The sequence below is a fragment of the Cetorhinus maximus genome, chromosome 8 (genome assembly GCF_964194155.1).
Source record: "Cetorhinus maximus chromosome 8, sCetMax3.hap1.1, whole genome shotgun sequence".
In the NCBI taxonomy this organism is placed as follows: Eukaryota; Metazoa; Chordata; class Chondrichthyes; order Lamniformes; family Cetorhinidae; genus Cetorhinus; species Cetorhinus maximus.
Genome location: NC_135886.1, coordinates 82,752,060 through 82,777,218, shown reverse-complemented (window position 1 = coordinate 82,777,218; position 25,159 = coordinate 82,752,060). Strand labels below are relative to the sequence as shown.

General features: G+C 46.4%; 1 protein-coding gene across 1 annotated transcript in view; it reads left to right on the top strand.

Annotated features, from left to right (window-relative positions):
• drp2 (dystrophin related protein 2) overlaps positions 1-25,159 on the top strand; it is a 164,822-nt gene that overhangs the window by 94,629 nt on the left and 45,034 nt on the right. Inside the window, exons 18-21 of the mRNA XM_078547197.1 lie at positions 572-637; positions 8,985-9,050; positions 11,563-11,721; positions 12,582-12,819. Coding sequence (XP_078403323.1) covers positions 572-637; positions 8,985-9,050; positions 11,563-11,721; positions 12,582-12,819 — 529 coding nt within the window. The remainder of the gene's footprint in view (positions 1-571; positions 638-8,984; positions 9,051-11,562; positions 11,722-12,581; positions 12,820-25,159) is intronic.

Below are 25,159 nucleotides of genomic sequence, written 5' to 3'. Positions count from 1 at the left end.
TTTAGACTTTCTCCTACCAGGTCTAAAGTGCACAAGTCATGTTTTAAACATCCCACTAGCCAAAATCAGACCAGCCTGAAGGCAGCTGCACTTTAATATGTGCAGTTGCGTCTGTGAACCATGGATGTGTAAAGTGTGACCCGCCCCTGCTCCCCACCTTGTGAAAATGGTGGGGGCCAGGTGCGCGGGAGGACTTCCAGATCCGGGCCTCCACAGCCATTTTTGCAATGATGGAGAGCCTCTCTGTCCACGGGAAAACTCAGGCCTGTGAATTTGATCATAACTATTGCTTTGCATGTTCACCTCAATATGAAACAGTGTAGCTTAATAATTTGTATACAGCCTCACCTCATTTAGTGTTAACTCAGTCTACCTTCAAAAGAATTGAGAAGTGTTACGATATAAGTAATTGGATATTAAGCAATGTGAGTATCCTTTGGCACATAAGGACATTGGATCTCCTGAGAGCTAATACTACTGAACCCAAAAAGATAACAGTGACAGACTCAAATTTGTGTGTGTGTATTTATACATACAGATATGTGTCCTTAATGCCTATTTTATGTTTCAGTCCTGCCTCATCCCCAATGTTGCCACATGCAGATACACACTCAAGGATTGAACACTATGCCAGCAGGCAAGTAGATGGGAACTGTGTCAGAATTCTTCATATAAACATGGTGGGAACTCAACATTTGGTAAATTTGAACCAACTCTTCCATTGACATTAATTGGTATCATTGACATGTATTTTGGCCAATTCACAATTTTTAGTGTAAAATTTCATCTTGTGTGCCATCAAGAATTATTTGACTTCAGACCAGCAATTAGACAATGTACAAGTCTTCCAATACCTCTTCTCTTTCTTTAGGTAAAGAGGAAAGAACCTACTGCAAGGTACCAATAATTGATTGGTCCTGGAAAGAGGGCATCTTGCTGACTGACAGCCAATATTATCCCACTTTTTACTTTTCTTCAGCTGTTGTCAATTGAAAAGCAGTACAATTGGGAACTGCCATCAGCTATGCACTCACTGGTTGCTTGAGTATTCCAAGGTTGGATATGGGAGGGTCAGGAAGCACAGCTCCCAGACAGCATAGTGGCACAGAATGCCATAGGCTAGACATACATTACGAAGAAGTCTTGAGTTGTAATTTTACATCTTAGCTCGTGTTTCCCACCATCCCCTCTGTTACTGAAAGAAAAAAAGAGAGAAGACATGCATTTCCCAGAGTATAGAGAGGGAGTTTATCCTTGAGTCCTTTTTGTGTAATTTCTGACAGCCAGTTTCAGAGTGTCAAAACCTGGGACTATGTAACCCATGTGTACCGGATTGGGACTGACAGATTGGAGAAAGGGGAGAATAAAGAATTATCCACACAAAAACAATCTCTCATTGCATCACATTGATAATGGGCTACAATAATAAATCACAGCCTGGTGGACAGCAGGCCATTGTGCAATCCGAATCCATCCGTATTCCATGGGCTGGAGTTTCTGCCCCCGCCAGGCCAATTTTGGAATTGGGCAGGCGCTAAATATAGCCCGGCCGGCCTGCCAGTTCCCTAGCTCCATCCCGCCTCCAAGCCACTTTTGCAGAGGCGAGCTCAGGGGCCAACAAGGCAACCTGCCCAGAAATTGTGAGCAGCCTATCAGGCTCATTAAGAGCCTAACTGAGGCCAGTTGAAGGAGGCCAACTAAAATTTTCCAGTCGGCCTCCTGGTTCCTGCTGTCAGTGGGAGCCAGTTTGGGTGCCTGGAGGTGGCCTGCCATTGGTAGGCTGGGGTGAGGCGCTAGCACTCCAAGCAGCCTAGAGGCCCTCCAGGTCTGTCCAGGTGCAGGAGCTACCACAGGTGACCCATAGAGAGTGCCCACCCCCCGCCCCCCAGCAACCTACACCAGTGGTGGCCTGACTGTAAAACCCATTTTTTAATCAAAGATTTTAAAAAAGCCCTTTAAAAAAGGCAAAATTTTGCCCTTGTCAGGTGGGCTCGGAGGGGGCAGGCAGTTGGTCAGGAAGTTGGCCGCCTCCCACAATCAGGGCCGGACCGCGATTTCACGCTGGTGAGCCAATGAAGGCCCGCCCAGCGAGAAACACAAGCGGCAACGCTCAACACTGCCTGTGCTGAGGGGGAGGGCGAGCGGGGAACTTTGCGCATGTGCGCAAGTGAACACTTGAAAATCTCCCTGAGGCTCAGAACTGCCTCCGAGAGATGAAGAGTTTTAAAAATTAGAAATGAAGATTTTAAAAATGTTATAAAACATGTCCCCTCATGTGACTCTGTCACATAAGTAGGGACATGTTATAGATGAAATTTAAAAATGTTATTTTATTTTTATTTGATGTTGGAAACCTCATCCTGCAAGTGGATGAGGTTTCCAAAAAAATGCAAAGGCCGCATGGCCTTTTCGCCAGCCCGCCAACCATAAGGTTGGATGGGCGGCGAAAAATTTAAGTTAATTAATACTTTGTTGGCCTTAATAGGCCTTCTAATTGTCGGTGGGCACGCTGCCAATTCCCGCGTGCACCTGCCAACCAAACTATCGCACAACTGCTCGTTGACGTTGAGACGCTCGCCCGACGTCATTGCGCATCATTTCACAATCTATCGGGTCGGGATGCTCCGCGCCCACCTGCCGTGGTGAAAATTTTGCCCAGGGAGAGTGAATGGCTCCCATTTAAATCACCCTCTCTTTTGCTTACCTTTCATTACAGTCTGCTGCTCCTTTCAAGCTGGAAGCTCACTGGTAGGCCCTCCAGATTCGAGAGCCCACACGTTGTCCTTAATTGCAGATTGAGGTGGCTGTCTCCAGGCTGATTAAGGGCGCACTCCCTCAATTGAAAATTGCAATGAGTGACTGCTTCCCCCTCAGGGGGCGCTTTCAGGACATGGAGATAGTCCCGACCTCTGATTCCCAATCCGATAGGGAAAATCCAGCCCTGTGACTTTGAGTTTCAGAACACATTTCTGTTCAGCTTAAGTCAGAGCAACAATAGATTACATGTTTTTTTTAAAAGAAACGTTTTTAAAATCAAAACTTCAGATTCCAAAATTACAAAGTAATGTACCAAACCAGAAACCAGAATTAACTGTTGATTTAGAGGTTGATTTTGTTCCATGAATTAATTAGTTATCTATTTGAAATTAGTTGCAGATAACTAATTAATTCATCTTGGACATCCAAGAGTCTTGGGAAAGTTTAACATGTAGAGTGTAGAGTTTTCACCAGCTTAAGCAACTGGGCAAACTAATGTAAACGATCAAAGGATTTCAAATGCCAAGTTACCTTCAGTACAAATTGAGTCTCTGCGATTTTTTAACTGGTTTTAAAAAGATTACACAGGGAAACCAGCCTTGCCTGTAAAGCTGGGCATACCACCAGGCTGAATTAATCAGCATGGCAAGATTTCACCAATTGTGTCCATATGCAATTCTTCAAGGAAGTTCTTCAGATTCAGTTGCTTTTTATAGGTGTAAAGACACCAGTTAAAAGGCAAACCCAATTTTCAGCTATATTAATGAAACTACGTTACAACCTTTAGGTACAGCAAGGATATTTACTAAGGTAAGGGGAAAAAAACTGAACAATTGGGCAGAATTTTGCCCACTTCAGGCGGGCTCAGCGAGGACAAGCGGGAGCGGCCGCAAAAACGGACCGCCGCCCACAACCGGGCCACGACCACGATTTCACGCTGGCGAGCCAATTGAGGCCCGCCGAGCGTAAACACCGGCTGCAGAATGTTCGAGAAGGGGCAGGCGTGGTTGGCGGCCTGTCGGCCGCTGGGCCCAATGGCAACCTGGCGGCCAGTTCAAAAACGGTGCAGGCAGCCCCAAGGAGGCTGCCCACGTCGGAGTTGCTACAGGGACATGGCTGCAAACGCAGATGTAGATGCCAGGCGGGAGGTGAGGTTGGCTGGGCACTCGGCCCCCTTTCTTGGATAAGTGCCTCGCCGTCCTCCCGTAGGAGGTGGCTCCTAGAGATGGGAGGAGGAGGAGGCCACTGCACCTCACAAAGAGGGCATGGGAAGAGGTGGAAGCCCAGGTGAGCAGCCACGACATGATGCAGTGCACCTGGGTACAGTGCCGCAAGAGGTTTAATGATGTGCTGCGCTCAGGAAGGGAGGGTACCGTGTTGGTTTGGGTCAGTGTATTGAAGTGTTAAGGGTTGGCTGCCCCCTACCCCCTGTGGAGCTTAGGGGTATTAGAGTCTGAGTGCCAACTGTCAATGATGCCAGAGCTGACCAAGGGGGTGAGCCCTGGCTGCTTGGCCTGAGTGCCTTGCAGCTCAAGGGCCACGACTCGGATGTGCCCTACAAGGTGCTCCTCAAGTGGAGTTGGCCAGACTGCAATGGCGCTGCAGGTAGAGAGTGGACTAACCAATGCTCCTCTGTCCTTCCAGGAGAAAACATCCATAACAATATTGAGAAGTCACAGACAGGTTGAGGACCCCCACACCTCCTCATCCTCTCCTGGTACAAGCAGGAGGTCTTGGAGCTTGAGAGACACCATGCACCTTGGTCAAGAGGCCGCGGTGAGGCTGGGTTGTCAGACAAAGGTAAGAGTGCAGTGCACTGAGTTGAGAGTTTTGGATGGTGCAAACAATCTTGTGTTGACTTATCATTGAGGGGAGCCTCCACTGGATGGCATAATGATGCAGATCTCCATTGTCTCACCAGGGTGCCTAGCATGCACAGTGACAGTGTGATGACTTTAACTAATGACATGTCCTTGCTCTCCCTTAGATCTGCCACCAAGCAGCCAATCTCAGGACCACCAGGAGCTACCCCTGACACTGGAGGACCACCAGGCTCCAGAAGCACCTGCGTCACACCCGCTCTCTGAAGCAGGCACCAGCACAGATACCAGCACCTCGGTGGGCATTAAATTGGCAGCTAGTATATCAATGCAGATTGGTGAGGGCATTTCACACTCACTTGAGGTGCAGATGGAGGCAAAGAGTGCCCAGGGCACCAGCAGTCAGGGGACTGCTGGAGACCAGGACGATGCTCAGTCGAAGGCTGATGATGGACCTCTAGAGTTGTCCATTAGGTGGCAGATGCTAGATGTCCAGCATGGTGTGTGGGAGGATCTGGCAGAGATCCAAGAGGGTGTGCGTGCCATGGTCTCTGTTGTGGAGGAATCCATGCGGATCATGAGCACTGCGTTGACCCTCATGGCCGAGCATGTCTCCTACATTGAGAGAGTGGCGACTCTCGTGGAGAGGCTGCTCCAGGAACAGAATCAGGGGTTCCTGGGATTGCGCTCGGACCTGCAAGCCCTCACACAGGCACTGACCTCAGGTGGCCAGTGCCAGTGTGGGAGATGGATGAGGCACCCAGTATTCCAGCTAGGTGCCTGTCCATCAATGGCGAGCAGGGAGGCCCAGAGTGACCTCACGTTGGTGCATGAGCTGCTTGTCGTATCTGTGGGCTCCTCTCAGGGCGTTCCGGATGACGGCAGCAGCTCCTTTGCTCCTCTGCCAGTGACCGCGGCGTCTAATGAGGCTGTGGCGACTGGGGAGATGCCAGCCGTGGCACTGGCTGCTCCCTCCCAAGCGGGGCCAGCAAAAGCTTCACTGGCCAGTGGACGACCGCCAAGGTCATCCAGGTCAACAGGACACCAGGGTCAGCAGGTTGTCTCCAATGCCGATGCCAGCGAGTGGCGAGCACCCAGACGTAGCACCCAGACGTAGCACCCATAAACCTAAGTTTAAAGCACTTTAAGCACAAGAGGGACTGGTCATGGGTGATATTTTGCTCTCCCATTTTTTTGCCTTTTTTTAATGGTGTGACTATCAACACCTGATATTGTTCTGTTCATAATCTGCAAGTGCCAATGTTATGTTACATTTGCTTCTGTGTTATTGGCCTGGGTGTGCTTCATTTGTTTTGAAGATGCAGGGTAGGCCAGTATGTAATGCTGGACATGGATGGCTCAAAACTTTATTGCACAGGAACTGAGTGTATCTTGGGGTCAAAGGAAAGCATCATTTCTGCAATCCAGGATGGTGACGGCAGCCCTGGCATGAGGCAGTAGCGCTTATTTGCCAGCCTAGCTGAAGGAGCGTTGGATCAAGGCGTCGCTGGTGTCCCTGCCTCCCTGGAAGTTACTGATGTCTGGCTCCATGCACTCAGTGTTCTCCTCACCGTACTCCTGTTCAGACTCACTACTGGACTCATCATCTGTGGCCTGTGGAGCTGCATCAAGACCCTCTTCCTCCAGTGGGTCCCCCCGTGCCAGTGCCAGATTGTGGAGAATGCAGGATGCAACCACGATCAGTGACACCCGCTTTGGGGGGTATTGTAGTTCTCCCCATGAATGGTCCAGACATCAGAAGCGCATCTTGAGAAGACCAATGGTCCTCTCTATCACCATCCTTATGGACCCATGTCTCCTATTGTACCGTTGCTCTGCCTCTGTTCTTGGGTGGCAAAGAGGCGTCATAAGCCACCTTTTCAACGGATAGCCCTTGTCACTCAGCAGCCATCCATCCAGTCGGGCTGGAGCACTGAAGAGCCTTGGCACCTGGGAGTGTCTGAGGATGTAAGTGTCATAGGAGCTGCCTGGGTACCTTGCACAGACTTGCAGAATCTGCATCTTGTGGTCACACACGATCTGGACGTTCACGGAGTGGAATCCCTTCCTGTTAATGACCGGCTGACCCGCGGTCACCTTGATAGCCACATGTGTGCAGTCGTTTGCACCCTGGACGCGGAGCAATCCAGCAATTGCTGCAAACCTTCTGGCTCGCACAGCCTGGCTGGCCTCGTCCGTACGGAAATTAAGGAAATCCATACCTGCCTGAACAGAGCTTCTGTCACCAGCTTGACGCAACTATGGACAGCTGATTGGCACAGTCGACACAGATCACCCAATGAGCCCTGGAAAGAGCCAGAGGCATAGAAGTTGAGGGCCACTGTGACCTTCAGAGCCACTGGCATGGGGTGTCCATCCACACAAATGGAGCTGATCTCAGGCCCAATCATCTGACAAATGGAGGTCACTGTCTCCCTTGAGAGGTGGAGGCTCCTTCGGCATTGAAGTTCAGATATATTGAGGTAGCAGCATCGCCGCCTGTATACCCTGGCAGCAGGATAGCGGCATCTCCTGCAGCTCCTTCCGCCTTGGACTACCTGCTGGCCCTGCGCCCCTTGTGCCTGCGCCTCTCCTCCCACAGGTCCCTCCCCTTGAAGCTGCATTGGGACACCTGGCATCCTCTCCCTTCTGCCCCTCTCCTCCTCAGAGAAGGAGGTGCCTCCGGTGGAGACCACAATCCCTATTATCAGGGTAAGGGAAGGCTGTCTGATACCTGGAAGGGTCCACACAGTCTGAATCCTCCGGGGGCCTTGGAGACACCAATGATTCCTGAAATGAAGCCTGGAAATGCTCAGAATGAAGTCCCATACAGAGATGAAGCTGCCAGGTACCAATAAGCCACCAGCAGCAAACCATTTCCAAAATTCCTCAGCACTCAAACTCTGCAATGCTGCTGACCCTATTTATCCCACCCCTGGATGAGGTTTTGCAAATTGTGGGCTGCCTGCCTACCCGTTTTGCCCGTGCAACGAGAGCAAAATCGCACAGGCTACATAAACTCAGCATCAAATGGGTTCCTAAGGGCCTCAGCTGGCCTCTTAGTTAAAGGTGGGCGCGGCTTCAACTCCCGCACGTGTCCGCCAACTGAAATATCGCACGAGTGAGCGATGACATCAGGGTGCTCGCTCGACGTCATGGCGCATCATTTTACACTCGTTCGGGTCAGGCACATGCCCGCCCAACAAGCGAAAAATTCTGCCCATTATGTTCTAAAGCGCTGTCCAATTGCATTGGTTCATGTTGGATTTTGCAATGTAATAACAGAAATGACTTTAAGCGGAAACTTGAACCACAACTTCACTTTGGAAAACCAGTGCAATTGCGAATGCAATTTGTGCTCGGATTTCCTTTTTTTTTAAAAACTATATTTTATTCATAAAATATCTGGAAGAACATTACAAAACATTTCTAAATCGCCATCACAAAAAGTACACTCAGATTCAACTTTTACACATGGATCACGAGGTGCTTCAATACAATCAGTGAATATTACAATCATTTCAATATGGTCATTACAGACAGTCAGACAGTGCAATGGGATTGGAGTTATCAACATACATCATGTTGCACTCTGAGGTGCTTCAATACAATTAGTGTTCAATGCATACCTTTATCGGGCCATACAGCCCAAGGGGTCTACACCTTTCCCAGCCCCTCAGTGCACTATGGCAGAAAGGTCTTAGACAGCGACCTTTCCATTTGCACTCAAACTCTGCCCAGGGTTTTTAAGGTGAGTGTGATAAGGTTTGTGCAGCCCAGCAACAGAGGGACACAGCCACCTATTTAAATAGCTCCAGCAGGATAGTATAATGGAGTATTGAAGTATGGTATTAAAAAAGAATCCTTATGATCCTATGTGCTACTAAGAGGCCTAGATATCTACATATTGATTATATTTGTGTCACATTTTTTGGTTTCAAGTTTCTCATTGTAGTCAGCCTGGAAGCAGCTATTTTGCATAGCAGTCTTTTAATGGCTGACCAGGTAAATTTTCAGTGGTAAGGTTAGTGAGCACCAATCTGTATTCACATTACCATAGCGAAGAAACTCATGACTTCACATCAAGGATTAAATGTCAGTTCCTTTTACCTAATTTTACAACATGCAGCACTGCAACAAAAGGGAGACAGAAATAGACCATTAAGTGTATGGATATGTCCCTTTTTATAATATTTAAGATCATCTTAGCTGAGCACAATACATTTTTAAGTCGGAGCTTAATGGTACTGAGTGGGTCTTTTTGAGTCAAGAGCATATTGGCCCAAAATTGTGATTGCTAAGATCTGAGCTAGGTAATGGGGATTTCTATTGCCAAGCTGACAATGTGGTTTTTTTTGTTTATAACCATTTATTGAGTAAAATTATGCATTGTTTCTTCTTTCTAAGGCTTGCTGAAATGGAAAGTAAAAACTGTTCTTTCTTCAGTGGCAGTCTCTCACCTGATGAAAGTGTGTAAGTGTGACATTTTTTTTGTTGCAAACCAAGCACATACAACAAGTGAAGAGGGCACTCAGTAGAGTATATCACTCTGCCAAGCTATGTTAACTCAATGTTATTACAATTACACAGCTCTTGCTCGAGGCTTTTCTCTCCCTGGTTGATGCTCTGTAACAGCAAAGCTGAGAAAATAAATCTTTATATTAAGGGCTTCCATCTCACTGAGGAGGCTTCAGGCCAATCCAAGCCCAACAAGCTGCTCTGAAAACACTGCTCACATTTTAACCGTTGTGACAAATTTCACCACAAGAGCTGAGATAATCCATAACATTCTAAAATAAAATCCACAATGCTGTCAATAAAACAGCCCAGAATATTCTTCAAAAAGTCTATTTTCCAACATTAATGGATCCTTTAAAAATCCCAGGATACATATCTGCATCTTCATCCAAAACTATTCAGTTCTTCCTTGGGCCACACCCTGCCTATGTACCAAGTATTGAAATCCATCCATTAGTTTTTGAGATATATTGTTCACAGACAAACAGGCTAATGTAGAGGGGTGAAAGCATTGCCTCCACCCACCTTCAGTGGCAGTGGTAATAATATATAAGCTAATTGAGCAAAGGAAAATGGCAATATTTGTAACATATAACTTATTAGATGAAGATTATGTTTCACCTTACCATCATTAAACAAATGAAAAGCAGAACCATTAAGAAACTGTTTAAAAAAAAGACTTGCACTTACATAGCACCTTTCACATTAGCCAAAAGCACTTTACAGCCAATTAAGTATCTTATTGAAGTGTACTCACTGTTTAATGTAGGAAAAACAGCAGCCAACTTGCACACAGCAAGCTCCCACAAACAGCAATAAGATAATATCATCTTCTTGACTGGCAGTGGCTGAGGGATAAGTATTGGTCATGTGGAGTGCTATTCCTAGTGAAATGGTCAAATATACAAGGCCCAAAGAATATCGACACCAATTTGCATAGATAAAGATCACCAAAGACAGATGAATGTGAAGGCTGTGATTGTGATTAAAGATGTAGGTTGTGTTTCAAATGGAGCAGGATGTAGGGATAGCTACAGGTTAAACTTGGGAGGTGAGCTACTCCAGCAGGTGAATCCATAATGTGGTTTGAAATAAACCACACAAAACCAGAAAGAACCCTAGTTTCATCTGAGTTAATGATCTCAGCTGGGGCAATGATGGGGTAGATCGAGTTAGCCCCAGCAATATTAGATGACTTGAGTGCAGGAGCCAAGGATGTCATACTGCAGCTGTACAGGTCCTTGGTGAGACCACATCTGGAGTATTGTGTGCAGGTTTGGTCTCCTTACCTAAGATGAGATATCCTTGCCGTAGAGGGAGTGCAGCGAAGGTTCACCAGACTGATTCCTGGGATGGCAGGATTGTCATGTAAGGAGAGATTGGGCTGACTAAGCTTGTACTCACTGGAGTTTAGAAGAATGAGAGGAGATATCATTGAAACATAAAATTCTGACAGGGGTAGACAGACTGGATGCAGGGATGATATTTCATCTGGCTGGGGAGCCTAGAACAAGAGGTCACAGTCTCAGGATAAGGGGTAGACCATTTAGTATATTTGGTTAAATTCTAGAAGCAATGTGAATGTAAATTAAGTTACAATAGTGGTGGAATAACAAATTGTCAGATTACTGATTATAAAGATATAGTTATAGTTAGCTATGTGGCTAAGTGGATAGATGAAAGCTGTATAGATGAATAAAACCCCAAATGGTCTGCATGGCTTTAGGCCACGGCAAAAGTAATTATCTCCTAGACTAGATACAACCCAAAATTACCCAGACCCATTAGTTTGCTAAAAAGAAATAACCAATTCTATGCAATCTAAAGCCTTTGAAATCTGTTATGCTTACTTGGATTCCCAAGCCGACACCAAATTATGTTCAGAGTAGTGCAATAAGGACACATGCTTAAGTCTGTTCTCTGTTTTCACATCAAGAACACATCAGCTATTACAGCTACTTCTCAACATTCAGTATTGGTTCGAAACGTGATCAGAGAACATCTGCAGCAGCATTAATTTGCGACTCTTTCACATAGCATCATTTTCCTGTAACTGTCACAATGCAAAGGTCAAATGCTGAGTGATCCAACAGTAACTAAATCAGAGTTACTGGAAATGCATTAGGCTATGAGAATCTGTATTGACCTTTGGCATTCCAGCACAGTATTTCCAAGTGTTTTTATGCAGCCACCAAAGATAGGGTCAAATTAAGGACGCATCAATCCTTGTTAGTTGTTTCCAGCTGCACACTGTTACACTGCTACGAGACAAAACAGCACACACACTCATGCATTAAGATGTATCCAAAATAATCCTGAACAAATTTATCAGAGCATTATTTTCAGATTACCTTAAATGAAAATAAACACAACCAAATTAACTCCTATTAGCTAAGTCTCAATGGAGTTAAATATAGCATTGTTGCGTGATTGAAGAATTCACAGCATACTCTTTATGTACATACAGAGATGATGAGCAGTTGGTCGTTCAATATTTCAGCCCAGAGAGAGATCAAGACTCTCTTCAAAATCCATCTCACAATCCAAACCAGCTCTTGAGTGCGCTGGACACTGAAGAAAAGACTGAACTGGAGGCCATTATTGGACACCTTGAGCATGAGAATAGGTATGACAAATCCCTGTCATATTGTTGGTGAATGTGGGCAGACTAAAGGAGTGTAGATACCCCAAAAGCAACAGCACAAAGCATAGCCCAGTGTAGTCACCTTACTGTCAAATCTAAAGTGTCAGCTTTGCTATTAAAGTAAATCGCTCAGAGGAACAGGAAAGGTAGTGGATTAGACGCTGTCCTTTCTTCTTTGTGACCTGTGTCTCATTCTGGCCCAAGCTGATTAGATTAAAGTCTTCTCTTTCTTTTCAGCTACAAAGCTCCTCACTGAAATGAACTTTGAGCAGATTTAACCCACTTCTGAGTTGGTATGGGCCCAAACCACAAAATAACACAACATAATCCAACACATATTGCTAAAAATCACCAGTCTCATTCACTGAACATAAGATGAAATATCACTATGGTACAATGAAGGTGGAGCTTTAATCTATACTGTAGCTGAACTGGCTCAGCATCATAACACAACATAAGGCAGCCTTATCTGAACTGGCACGTGGAACTAGGCTGACATTGTTAGAAAGCACATTAAAACTCATTTGTTCCTCGAAGTGGACTTAGTTGCTCACCTTGGTGAGTAAAATATTTCATCCACTGACAACTGCAGAATGACAAAGTTCTGTCAGTGGCATTATCTGCCTTAGAGAAAATGCTGCATTGGTGAAAGAAACAATTAGTGCCTGGAATTAAACCACACATCGGCAGCAGCCTGCAGGGTTGGTGAGTTATGAATATACAATCTCCAATGCTTTGTTCCATTCCCCATTTAGCATAGATCAACGGAACAGTATGATTCAAAGAAACAGATAAAGTACAAAGTTTGATGCATAGCATTTTAAAAAATAATTTCCCCTAAGAATCTTGCAGGAAGAGTACAGACGATTGAAATGGCAACATGAAGAGGCAGCAATATCTTCTTCTGTTAAAGAGGGATCCCCTAATTCCCCTCTCAGCCCCCGAGATACAGAACTTCTTGCTGAGGCACGGTTGCTCCGACAGCACAAGACCCGGCTGGAGACCAGGATGCAGATATTGGAAGATCACAACAAACAGCTAGAATCACAACTCAAGCGGCTCCGGGAGCTATTGCTACAGGTGAGAGAATACCAAGGCAAACAGATAGGAAACGTCATGGTGTAAGATAGTTAGCAATGTTATTGTCCAATGTTCTGGACTGTAAGATGGGAACTTCTCAGTATTTAACATATAGGACGGGATTTTACAGTGGGGGCAGAGGGCTGCTGCTCACCCCTCTGACCGACTTTAAAAAAGGCTGCCCCACAGAGATATTATGCTAGCCACTCAAAATATTAATATGAGCTTAATGTTGGCCACTTAAGGGCCTTAATAGGCCTAAAGGCGAGTGTATTATGGGGTGGGCGGGAAGGAGGTGACCTAACACCAACATATATCAAGTGCTCTCCCGGCAAAAACACGCCCAGCAGGGGGCCATAAAATCCAGGCAGCTAATTGTCTTGTTAAAATTATGGTTTCTTTTAGAGGAGCTCAGTCAAGTGCAGTACTAAACAAGCTTGCTTAATTAACAGATGTTCAATTTCTCAACACCTGAATGTCTATAACTATTGATTTCTAATTTTCTGATGTTTCGAGAAGGCATTCCCTCTAAAATTTCTCAATATGCATTGACATAGCTGTCATGGATGCTTTGAAAATCATTTCCACAAAGTCACCTGTGAACAGTGTGTGTTGTGTGTGTTTGTGTGTGTGTGCGTGTGTGTTGTGTGTGTGTGTGTGTGGGTGTGTATGTTGTGTGTGTTTGTGTGTGTGTGTGTGTGTGTATGTTGTGTGTGGGTGTGTGTATGTTGTGTGTGGGTGTGTGTGTTGTGTGTGTGTGTGTTTGTGGGTGTGTATGTTGTGTGTGTTTGTGTGTGTATGTTGTGTGTGGGTGTGTGTGTTGTGTGTGTGTTTGTGGGTGTGTATGTTGTGTGTGTTTGTGTGTTGTGTGTGGGTGTGTTGTGTGTGGGTGTGTGTGTTGTGTGTGTTTGTGTGTGTGTTTGTGTGTGTGTGTTGTGTGTTTGTGTGTTGTGTGTTTGTGTGTTGTGTGTGTGTGTGTTGTGTGTGGGTGTGTGTGTTGTGTGTGTTTGTGTGTGTGTGTGGTGTGTGTGTGTTCGCCTCCACACTAAAAATGAGTTTTCAGGTGACTGAAGAGTCTAATGCACGATCGACAGTCTCTGTCACGGGTGGGGCATACGATGGTAGGGGGAACGGGTGGGTGGGGTACCCGGCTTGCCACATGCTCCTTTCACTGTTGGTGCTTGGTTTCGGCTAGCCCTTGGTGATGAGACTCGAGGTGTTCAGCTCCTTCCTGGATGCTTTCCCTCCACTTTGGGCAGGCTGGGGCCAGCGATTCCCAGATGTCGGTGGGGATATTGCATTTTTTCAAGGAGGCTTTGAGGGTGTCCTTGAAGCATTTCCTCTGCCCTCCTGGGGCTCGCTTGCCGTGTCGAAGCTCTGAGTAGAGCGTTTGTTTCTGGAGTCTTGTGTCAGGCATGCGGATGATGTGACCTGCCCAGCAGAGCTGATCGAGCCTGGTCATTGCTTCGATGCTGAGGATGTTGACCTGATCGAGAACATTGACGTTGGTGCGCCTATCCTACCAATGGATTTGCAGGATCTTGCGGAGGCTGCACTGGTGGTGCTTCTCCAGAGTTTTGAGATGCCTGCCATACATAGTACATGTCCCTGAGCCATATAGGAGGGCAGGTATCACAGCTTCTCTGAGGATCATGAGCTTGATGCCAGGTTTGAGGTCCTGGCCTTCAAACGCTTTCTTCCTCAGGCAGCTGAAGGCTGCGCTGGCACACTGAAGGCAGTGTTGAACCTCGTCGTCGATGTCTGCCCTTGTTGACAGTCGGTTTCCAAGGTATGGAAAGCGGTCCATGTTGTCCAAGGCCTCATTGTGGATTTTGATAATCACGGGCCTGTGAGGAGGGAGCAGGTTGGTAGAGGACCTTTGTCTTACAGATGTTTAGTGTAAGGCCCAAGCTATTGTACACCTCAGTGAAGGTGTTGATGATGGCTTGGAGCTTGGCCTCCGAGTGTGCGCAGACATAAGCATCATCTGCAACTGTAATTCAGTGACAGAGGATGGGACGACCTTGGATCTGGTCTGCAGGCAGCGAAGGTTGAACAGGTTCCCATTTGTTCTGTAGTTTAGCTCCACTCCAGCGGGGAGCTTGCTGAGGGTGAGATGGAGCATTGTGGCAAAGAAGCTGGAGAAGTGTGTTGGTGCGATAATACAGCCTTACTTAACCCCGGTTTGAACATGGATTAGGTCTGTGGTGGAGCCGTTGGTCAAGATCATGGCTTGCATATCATCATGGAGCAGGCAGAGGACGGTGACAAACTTTTGCAGGCAGCTGAAACGGATGAGGAAGCTCCATAATTCTTCGCGGTTGACAGTGTTGAAGGTTTTTGTGAGGTCAGAGAAGGCCATGTACAAGGGTTGGTGCTGTTCCCTGCATTCTTCTTGCAGTTGCCGTGTGATGGAGATTGCGTCCGTTGTGTCCTTCAGTGGGCGGAATCCACATTGTGACTCTGGGAGGAGCTCTTCAGCCACAGGGAGGAGGCGATTGAGGAGGATTCTTGCGATGATCTGCCCTGTGGCCAACAGCAGGGAGATTCCTCTATAGTTACTGCAGTCAGACTTGTCACCTTTCTTGAAGATGGTCACGGTTACTGCATCCCTGAGATCTCTTGGCATACTCTCCTCCTTCTAGATAAGGGAGATGAGGCCATGTATTCATGCCAATAGTGCTTCTCCGCCATGCTTTAGTGCTTCGGCAGGGATTCCATCTACTCCTGATGCCTTGTTGCTCTTTAGCTGTCAAATGGCCTTTTCTACCTCGTGCTGGGTTGGGGTTGTGCTGAGATGGGTAGCATGCTGCAGGATAGAGTTGAGGACACTCGCAAAGATGCAGAGTCTCTGTTAAGAAGATCTTCGAAGTGTTCCTTCCAGCAGGTGCTGACTGCCTCTCTGTCCTTGATGAGCACCTCTCCATTCTTGGCCAGCAGTGGAGTGGGGCCTTGGGTGCTTGGGCCATGGTGGTCTTGACTACGCTAAAGAAACCTTGCATGTCATGGTTGTCGGCTAACTGTTGTATCTCCTGCGCTTTCTCCACCCACCATCTGTTCTTTAGGTCGCGGGTTTTTTGCTGGACCTCAGCCTTCTCAGTCTGTAGAGCTGCCATCTCGCTCTCGAGTTGGGCTGCTGTTTCAGGTTCAGAAATGCCTTCCGCTTGTGCCTTATCAGCTCCTGGATCTCCTGGTTGTTTTCATTGAACCAGTCTTGGTGTTTCTTGTTTGAGTGACCAAGCGTCCCTTTGCTGGTGCTGAATATGGAAGCTTTGAGGGCAGACCAGGCACTGTGGGCACTCTGCGTCTCTGGGACACCAGGAGTCGCCAGGTTGGCAGTGAGGCACTGGCTGAATAGGGCTCTCTTATCAGGGCCCTTGAGTGCCTCAGTGTTGATTTTCCTGCAGCACTGTTTCTGTTGCCGTCGCTGCTTTAGGGCTACATTGATGTTGATGACAGAGCAAATTAGGTGGTGGTCCGTCCAGCAGTCATTGGCTCCTGTCATGGCATGAGTGATATGCATGTCCTTGCAGTCCCTCTCTCGGGCAATGATGTTGTCGAGCAGGTGCCAGTGCTTGGAGCAAGAGTGTTGCCATGAGGCCTTGTACTTGTCTCTCTGATGGAACAAGGTGTTGGTTATAACAAGGCCATGCTCTAGGCATTTTTTCAGGAGCAGGGTACTGTTGATGTTGGATTTCCCTACCCCCTCTCTGCCGATTACATCTCCCCAGAGGTCTGTTTCCTTCCCAGCTCTGGCCTTGAAGTCGCCAAGGAGGATCAGCTTATCATCTGCTGGGTTTCGGGCCAGGGGTTGTTCAAGGTTGGAGTAAAATCCCTCTTTGGACTCGTCTGCAGCATCCAGTGTTGGGGCGTATACACCAAGGACTGTAACACATTGGTTCTGGGCTAGGGTGAGCTGAAGGGTCCTGACATGCTCGTTTATCCTGCAAGGGTTGTCTTTGAGATGGGGGCCAATTAGTTTGTTTTTAATGGCGAAGCCAACCCCTTGGAGGTGGTGATTTTCTACTGGTTTACCTTTCCAGAAGAAGGTGTAACCGCCACCTTGTTCCTTGAGCTGGCCTTCCCTTGCCCACTGGGTCGCACTTAGGGCAGCGATGTCAATGTCAAAATCGTCTGAGCTCCTAGGCAACAACAGCTGTATGCTATTCCGGTCTTTCGCTGTTGGGGTTGTCCATGTGGGTCCTTACATTCCAGGTCCCAAATTTCATTTTAAGGGGGTGGAAGATGCCTGTGCGTTCCTTTAACGTGGGGTGGCCGTTGCACATCAGCTACCACACGGGTTTCACAGAGCAAGGCCTTGGTCCAGTGGCAAGGGGGTCCGAGATGACTGGAGACCAGGCTCCGCTGTATGGGCCTAGAACATGCAGACACACCTATTCCTACTGTCCCCTTTTCTCCTTCCTACAGGACCTCTCTTCCTGGGATTCATAAAGAGCAGAGGCGGCCTCATGATCTCGCTGTTGGCCCATGCTGCGTCGCTCTGGGCAGTAACCACCAGGTGGTGATTCCTGCCTCTGGGTCCTCATCCGCTCTTCTAGGTGATGGATCCTCACCTGCTCTGGCTCTCCACTGCTGACTGCCTCTCCACTCGCACTGTTTTCACACTTCCGACTGCCTCTCCACTTGCGCCCCATTCTCCTCGCTGAAGTCTTGCTCTTTATAGCCCCAATTTAAAATAACCCAGCAGCAAAGCCTTTTTACTTAAAAAAAGGTTAGTTTATTTCACTGTTTTGCTCCGGAATTTACCTAAAAAAAGATAAAGTTGTTAACAGATATACACACAAAGATCAGTTAAAAATGAAGATAAAATGATTCTTATAAATGCAAATCAAGATTAGTCCATATTTGACGCAGGCCTGATATGTTTTGAAGTTAAGGTGTTGCATTGTCTGAAGTGAAGATCTTGAGGTTGTAGAGTTGTTTCGGCAGCTGTGATGGCTTCCACTGTTGAATTGGCAGAGGTTGCTTTCACAGGTAGCTTAGTAAATGGAATCAGGTAGTGAAGAGAGAAGAGTTTCTTTAGTTCTCTTTCAAGGAACTGTTGTGTGTCCTTTTTTAGCTTGGTTGATTACAGCAGTTTGACGACTGTTCTTTTTGGTCCCTCTCTCCCTCTGTTAAAGCTCTTGTCTGCTTCTCTGGAGATGTTTCTTTTCTCTCTCTGCTTCCTGCGCTTTTCAATGCTTGTTGCAAGAGTTAAGGTGGCCACTGTTATCATGTGACCTGTACAAAAATCCCAAGTCATCTCCCAAATATAAGGCATCAATGCCTCAAATGGCCGTTCTACCACTGTGGTCCTTAGCTTTTGTCCTGGTGAAGGCACAATTTACATTCTTATAATGAGGTGGCAACAAAACTTTGTTATCTTCTGAACAACACCACAGTGAACCATAATTAAATTAAGGATTGTCTTTTGTCTTCTCAGAAAAGGAGACCGAGTCTGAAAACCACAATTCTGTCTGGTAGCTTAGAGTCATTTTGAAACAGTCTTTACACTTGGTCCAAAGTTTTCTTCAAACAAAAATTGTAACCCTTAAAACAATTTTTCTAATTATCTGTAATACCATAGCTGTACACTGTAAAAATGGCCTTAATTTGTTAGCCCTAAGCTCAGGTAATCTTAGGCACGAAATTTTCTAGTTGTGGACCAGGTTCAAGCATGAAGCTTCTAAACGAGCTCTGTAATAAAGTTATCTGTTTCAAGTAAGAAACCTGTCCAGTATCTCAAGTTCATTGCAACTACCCATTCGAAATTTTATGGAGGCATGTCAATCTGTGTGCCTTTCTTCGGTTCTAGAGACTGTACCAGCCAAGCAACGTGACCAACTGGGGGACACTGATATCTCGCGAGTAATTATTTGTGATAAAGCAAGCTGTCTGCTGTGGGACCTTCTCAAGGAGGGTAATGTTTTTAGCAGTATATGGGTCACAAGTGGCTATGCTGTACTCAGGTGTGGTCTGACCAGAAGTAGACTCATATTGGACTCCAAATGTTAACTCTGTTTCTCTCTCCCCAGATGCCGCCAGACCTGCTGAATTTTCCAGCAGTTTCTGTTTTTATTTCTGATCTCCAGCAGCATTTTGCTTTCATTTTAGTGGTCTGACTAGTGTTTGGTGCAGCATTTCCTTCACTGCAGTTGAAGAGTGATAAAAATTCTGTTTCAACAACCCAAGCATTTTGGATGCCTTGGAAGCTGCTTGTTGACTTTGTACATTCCACTTTAAATTATTTTGGATGTGGAATCCTATGTCCCACTTAAGGCTGTCATAGTCAAAGAGTCATAGAGGTCTACTGCACAGAAAAAGGCCCTTCGGCCCATCAAGTCTGCATCAGTCAAACAAGTACCTAACTATTCTAATCCCATTTTCCAGCACAAGGCCCATAGCCTTGTATGCCATGGCATCGCAAGTGCACATCCAAATACTTCTTAAATGTTATAAACTCTTCTGCCTCCACCACCCTTTCAGGCAGTGAGTTCCAAATTCCAACCACCCTCTGGGTGAAAAAATTCTTCCTCACATCCCCTCTAAACCTCCTGCCCCTTACCTTAAATCTATGCCCCCTGGTTATTAATCCCTCCACCAAGGGGAAAAGTTCCTTCCTGTCTATCCTATCTATGCCCCTCATAATTTTATACACCTCAATCATGTCCCCCCTCAATCTCCTCTGCTCCAGGGAAAATGACCTTAGTCTATCCAATCTCTCCTCATAACTAAAACTCTCCAGCCCAGGCAACATCCTGGTAAATCTCCTCTGCACTCTCTCGAGTGCAATCACATCCTTCCTATAATGCGGATTCCAGAACTGCACGCAATACACTAGCTGTGGCCTAACCAGCGTTTTATACAGTTCCAGCATAACCTCCCTGCTTTATATTCTATGCCTCAGCTAATAAAGGCAAGTATCCCATATGCCTTCTTAACCACCTTATCTACCTGTCCCGCTACCTTAAGGGACCGGTGGACATGTACACCAAGGTCCCTCTGATCCTTGGTACTTCCCAGGGTCCTACCATTCATTGTGTATGCCCATGCCTTGTTTGTCCTGCCCAAGTGCATCACCTCATACTTATCCGGATTAAATTCCATTTGCCACTGATCAGCCCATCTGACCAGTTCCCAGTTTGAGGCTTCCTCATGCACTGTGACTCTGATGCCATTTGGAAAGATCTGCTCTTATCCATTGCTTAGTATTTCCTTCAGTCCATAATGATCTAGTTTGTCTGGTAGCTTTGGGTGTGGTACATGATCGAAAGCCTTGGAAAAATCTAAAATAGCTAGATCTGCGGTGATATGATTGTCAGGGTTATAGGTCAGTTCATGGATGGTAAGGATAAGTTGTGATTCTGTTGATCTGGCTTTATGAAAGGCACACTACTTGTCAAAAAGGATATTCTGCCCTTCAAATTGTCTCATTAGCTATCAATGCCTGTTCTTGTAATTTACAGCAAATACTAGTAAGCAAAATAGGTCAAGGGTTTGCTGGATCAGTAGGGGGTCCTTTCTTGTAAATTGAAAGGACCCCCTACTTTCAATCACCTCACACTTATCCGGATTAAATTCCATTCGCCACTGATCAGCCCATGTGACCAGTTCCCAGTTTGAGGCTTCCTCATGCCCTGTGACTCTGATGACATTTGGAAAGATCTGCTCTTTCGTTGCCAGTTGACGGGTAGCTCTCCTATGTTAGTGGATTGTTGAAAAATGTACTGCAACATTGGTGCAAAATCACTTGCTGCAGTTTTAAGTGCATGGCTTGGGATGTCATCGGGACCACAAGCTTTAGATGAATCAATGTTATGGAGGAGTTTCTCAACACCTTTTGTTGTAATTATAACATAAGGCATGTTCTTGTGCCTTTGTACTGCAAATTCATACGCAGGTGCTTTGATTCCTTCCTTGACAACATTCTGGAACTGCAAGCTTAGAGCTTCAGCTTTTTCCTTGTCATCCAGTCCCCTACATGCAGAATTGCTATTCCAGTATTATCCTTTCTTTTTGATGGCCTCTGTAAATCCCATGAGTTCACAAATTTAACTTAGAATATTGTGAATCTTTTTATTATACTTCGTTTGAATATGGAGGATTTGAGACTACCTGCTGCTCCTGGGCTGCCTGGGTTCTGTCTCTGACAACTGCAAGCTGTTCACATGACTAACTGAGGCATCACTTGGTGAACAACGGCATTTAGGAAATGTTTTCCTTGCTCACCTCCTGCTGCACACATTCAAACAAGAAAACAATTTACTGTTAGCAGATCAGTGACAATTTGATAATTTGACATAAATTGCACCTTCTTTACGTGACATTTAAAAGGAGTCTGCTCCTGGTTCTCAATATTTCAACAGTTCAACTCACAAAATGCAGGTGGTTGGACCATGGCATTTCCCAAAACTTACTCCATCATTTAGAGCCAGTTATGATGAGCTTCCTTCTCCATGAGAGATGCATTTTTAAAAAATTTAGATGAATTTCTGTCCTCATCAGTCCGAGTGTGAAGGAATACAACATTATTCTACTTTGGTCACACTCACGTCAAAAACTCCCAAGTATGGTGCACTGTGGGTAGGTGCACAGTAAATCTGGAGACATCCAATGACATTGTCTCTGGCCAGAAGATGTGAGCCAATGTGTTCATTCAGCCCTCACACTTGATGTTAAATGAGATATCAGATGAATCACTGCAGTCACAGGAGCACATAGTTACTGTAGTCCTAGTCCTGGTGAAATGTAGTATGGTTTCACTCTCCACAGATTCGGCCAGACCTGTTGAGCTTTTCCAGCATTTTCTATTTTGAGAACAGTTTGCTACCGTGTAATAGAGAATTCAGTGGGTATTTTTGGAGTAGTTTGTATAATCAATGAACACTTCCTCAGGAGCCTGCTGAGGGCAGAGTCTGCGTCTGACAGTATCAGGGTGTTGTGTCCTATATTTATTACAGTAGGACATTTTAGGCTATCAATTATCTTTCTTGTGCGCCAATTATTTTCTCTAGGCAGGTTTTCCAATGATGGAATCAATTCACGACATTCAAAATTAATTTCCCATACTTCTGGTGACCAGACACAAAATAAATTTTTTTATCTAACTGTGGAGCACAGGAGTATTTCTTTTATTCTTTCATGGAATATGAGCATTGCTGGCAAGGCCAGCATTTGTTGCCCATCCACAATTGCCTGTGTACTGAGTGTAGGCCATTTCAGAGGGCAGTTAAGCATCAACCACATTGCTGTGGGTCTGGAGTCACATGGGCCAGACTAGGTAAGGGGGGCAGATTCCTTCCTTAAAGGACATTTGTGAGCCAGGTGGGAGTTTTATGATCACCATTTAACGTCCACAGCTGTCATGGTGGGATTTGAATCCATGGCCCCCAGAGAATTAGCCTGGGAACTCCGGATTACTACTCCAGTGATATTCCACTACACCACCGTCTCACCCAAGTCTTCCTCCCATCTCTAGCTTCCCTCCAATCACACACATAAATCACTCTTTTGAAGTTTATTCTCAGGTTTCTCCTAAACTCTTAATGTATCATCTTGCACTCACTTCCTCGTCCCGCATCCACATTGTGTTGAGGTCATGACTTCTTGCATTACTTCCTACACTACCTCGTTCTTCCTCAGGACCTCAAACTGCGGAACCCCAAATCTCCCTCAGTCGTGCCACTCCCCTAGTTTGGAAGAAGTTACGTGCACTACAGGTCTTGCTCATGACAAGTTTTTATCACATTTCATCGCCATTCCAAATGTATGCCGGAGTGGCCATGGTGGAGTATCCTGAGTGTAGATTGGGAGAGTGGCCATGTCTTCTGTTTATTTTATTCAGCTTTTTTCACCCGTTCAGCCCCTCTGTACACACAGCCCATCAAAGTTAGGGAACTCCCAGTAGTACTGCCTAATAGCAGAGCACCAGACTCAATGCATCATCACAGATCTGTCAGTAGGTGAAATCCCACTAGAGATTCTCCAAAGCACCAGGACTGAATTTTTAATGACTCAATTCCATTATCATGCAGATATGAGCTTGGGCCCATGCTAATCGCTAATGCAGCTGTTACGTGTTTCAGTTGTAATCTGAACATAAATGACCAAGCAACAAAAGCAAAATACATCCGTTTAATAGTGAGTGCAGAACTTGAGTATTGCTGAGAAAAGAGACATGCTGTCAAAGCTTTTCTCTTGTACTCATCAGGACAGACGCCAGATGAGTACAAGACGAAAAGCTTCGGCAGCATCTCTCCTCTTTCAGAAAAAGCAAAATACTGCAGATGCTGGAAATCTGAAATAAAAACAGAAAACGCTGGAAATACTCAGAATTGTTCAGAATGTTCTGAAGAAAGGTCTTTGCCCTGAAAAGTTAACTTTTGTATTTCTCTCCTTGAATGTTGCCAGACATCCGCATTTTCTATTTTTATTTTATGAATGGCTGAGCAGAAGGCTTCTGCAATGCTATGTAACTACTAGCATACATATGCGCGAACAAAAATACATACAAACACACAAGTTAGGAGCAGGATTAGGCCACTCGGCCCCTCGAGCCTGCCCCGCCATTCAGTAAGATCATGGCTGATCTGAATGAAACCTCAACTCCACATTCCTGACTACCTCTGATAACCTTTCACCCCCTTGCTTATCAAGAGTATTTAGCTCTGCCTTAAAAATATTCAAAGACACTGCTTCATTGCCTTTTGAGATAAGCCTGAGATATATGATCATTTAGAGCAGACTACAGTAGAATAAGAAGCAATTTGGAAACACCCCTCCCTCTTCTTGCCGGTTTTACAACTACTTTTTAGAAACCTCAGCCCATTGTATAGCAATCCAGCAGGACTGGAAAGAGGAGGTTAGCAGGCAAGAGGTAGTGTTTAGGCATCAATCTTAGGGCAGAATCATCCCAGAGTTGCCCTAAGTGCAGTTGTGGGCGGGAAAAAGAATGTTTTTCCCACTGACCACAATGGCGGGTTTTCATGCTTTTTCGTCACAATCCCGCCTCATTAATCATGCATTCCTGGGAAACACGCCATTTTGATGGTGGGCGGGCTCTCATGCGCCCGCCATGCCATCACCTGGCCGCTTCATCACTCCAACCGCCATATTTGCAAGTGCAGCCATGTGCACACCTCTCAGTGCTTCCAGCCCAGGACCGCTGCACAGAAGGCATGGTCCCGAAAGGCAAGAAGACTGCAGCCTCCGGTTTAATGACGCATCCCTCGAGCACCTTTTGGATGCAGTGGAGGCCCGCCGTGATGTCCTCTACCCCTGTCTGGCCGCAGGAGGGGCAGCAACATCACTAATCCAGCTTGGGAGGCAGTGGCAGTGGTTTACAGGGAGCTCTGCCAAGCAACTGACACCCTTGGCCAGCCAGTCCCTCAGCTCCTTCCACGTCCTCACCTCCAGCCAAGAGGACTCCTCCTCCATTGAAGAGCTGGAAAGAAGCAGCCTGGAAGACCCATCACAGCGCTTACCCACACCCTCCACCAGCTATGAGACACACAACTCGATGGGACCTAAATCTAGAGCAGGCTCAGGTTTACAATCTGGTGGTCACCACACAGATACGTGTCCGCAGCAGGAGGAGGAAAGTTCAGCCAAGCTCCCTTTCACTCAGAGGACTGCTGGACGAGCCTCTAGATTTGGCCTTCCAACTCATCGTGGGGAGTCAGCAGAAGGCAGCAGAACATCGCACAGAGCTGTTGGAAGCTCTCAACAGAGTGGTTCACGAGTTGGAGGAGCGCGTCTGTCTGTTCTCTGATGAAGTGGTACCCACCTGTGCATGTATGGAGGTCTCCATGTGGAGGATGGAGGATGCCATAGAGACCCTGGTCCTGCAGAACACAGAGATGTGTGCAGACCTGCACTCCAGCACTGTAGCCATGAGTGAGTTTCTGCAGTGACGACGTGAGAGGGAAACGGGGCACCTCCATGTCCCTCCAGGTGCTCCTTCCCCTCAAGGAGTCAGGCCAGGGTCTGTGGGCACCCAAAGTGGGGAGGCGTGGCAGCTGGACACCTCTGGGTCATCCACTCAGGAATCTCAGAGCTGTCCTCTCCCTCCAAGTCCCCTTTGTCTGTGCCTCCCTCAACCTCATCATCTGTCACCGCAGAGGGAGCAGCTAGTCCACAGGAGGACAGCCAAAGCAAGCGGGGGCCCCAAAGGCTTCAACTCTCCAGACGACCCATGACAAAGGCATCAGAGGCAACAAGGCCAACCATTGCACAGGCTGTCTCCACCTCTGCTGCGGATGTCAGGGCAGCACCTAGAAGTCTAAGGCATTCGTAAATTTAGATATTCTGATCACAGTTGGTTGCATGGGTGAACACATTT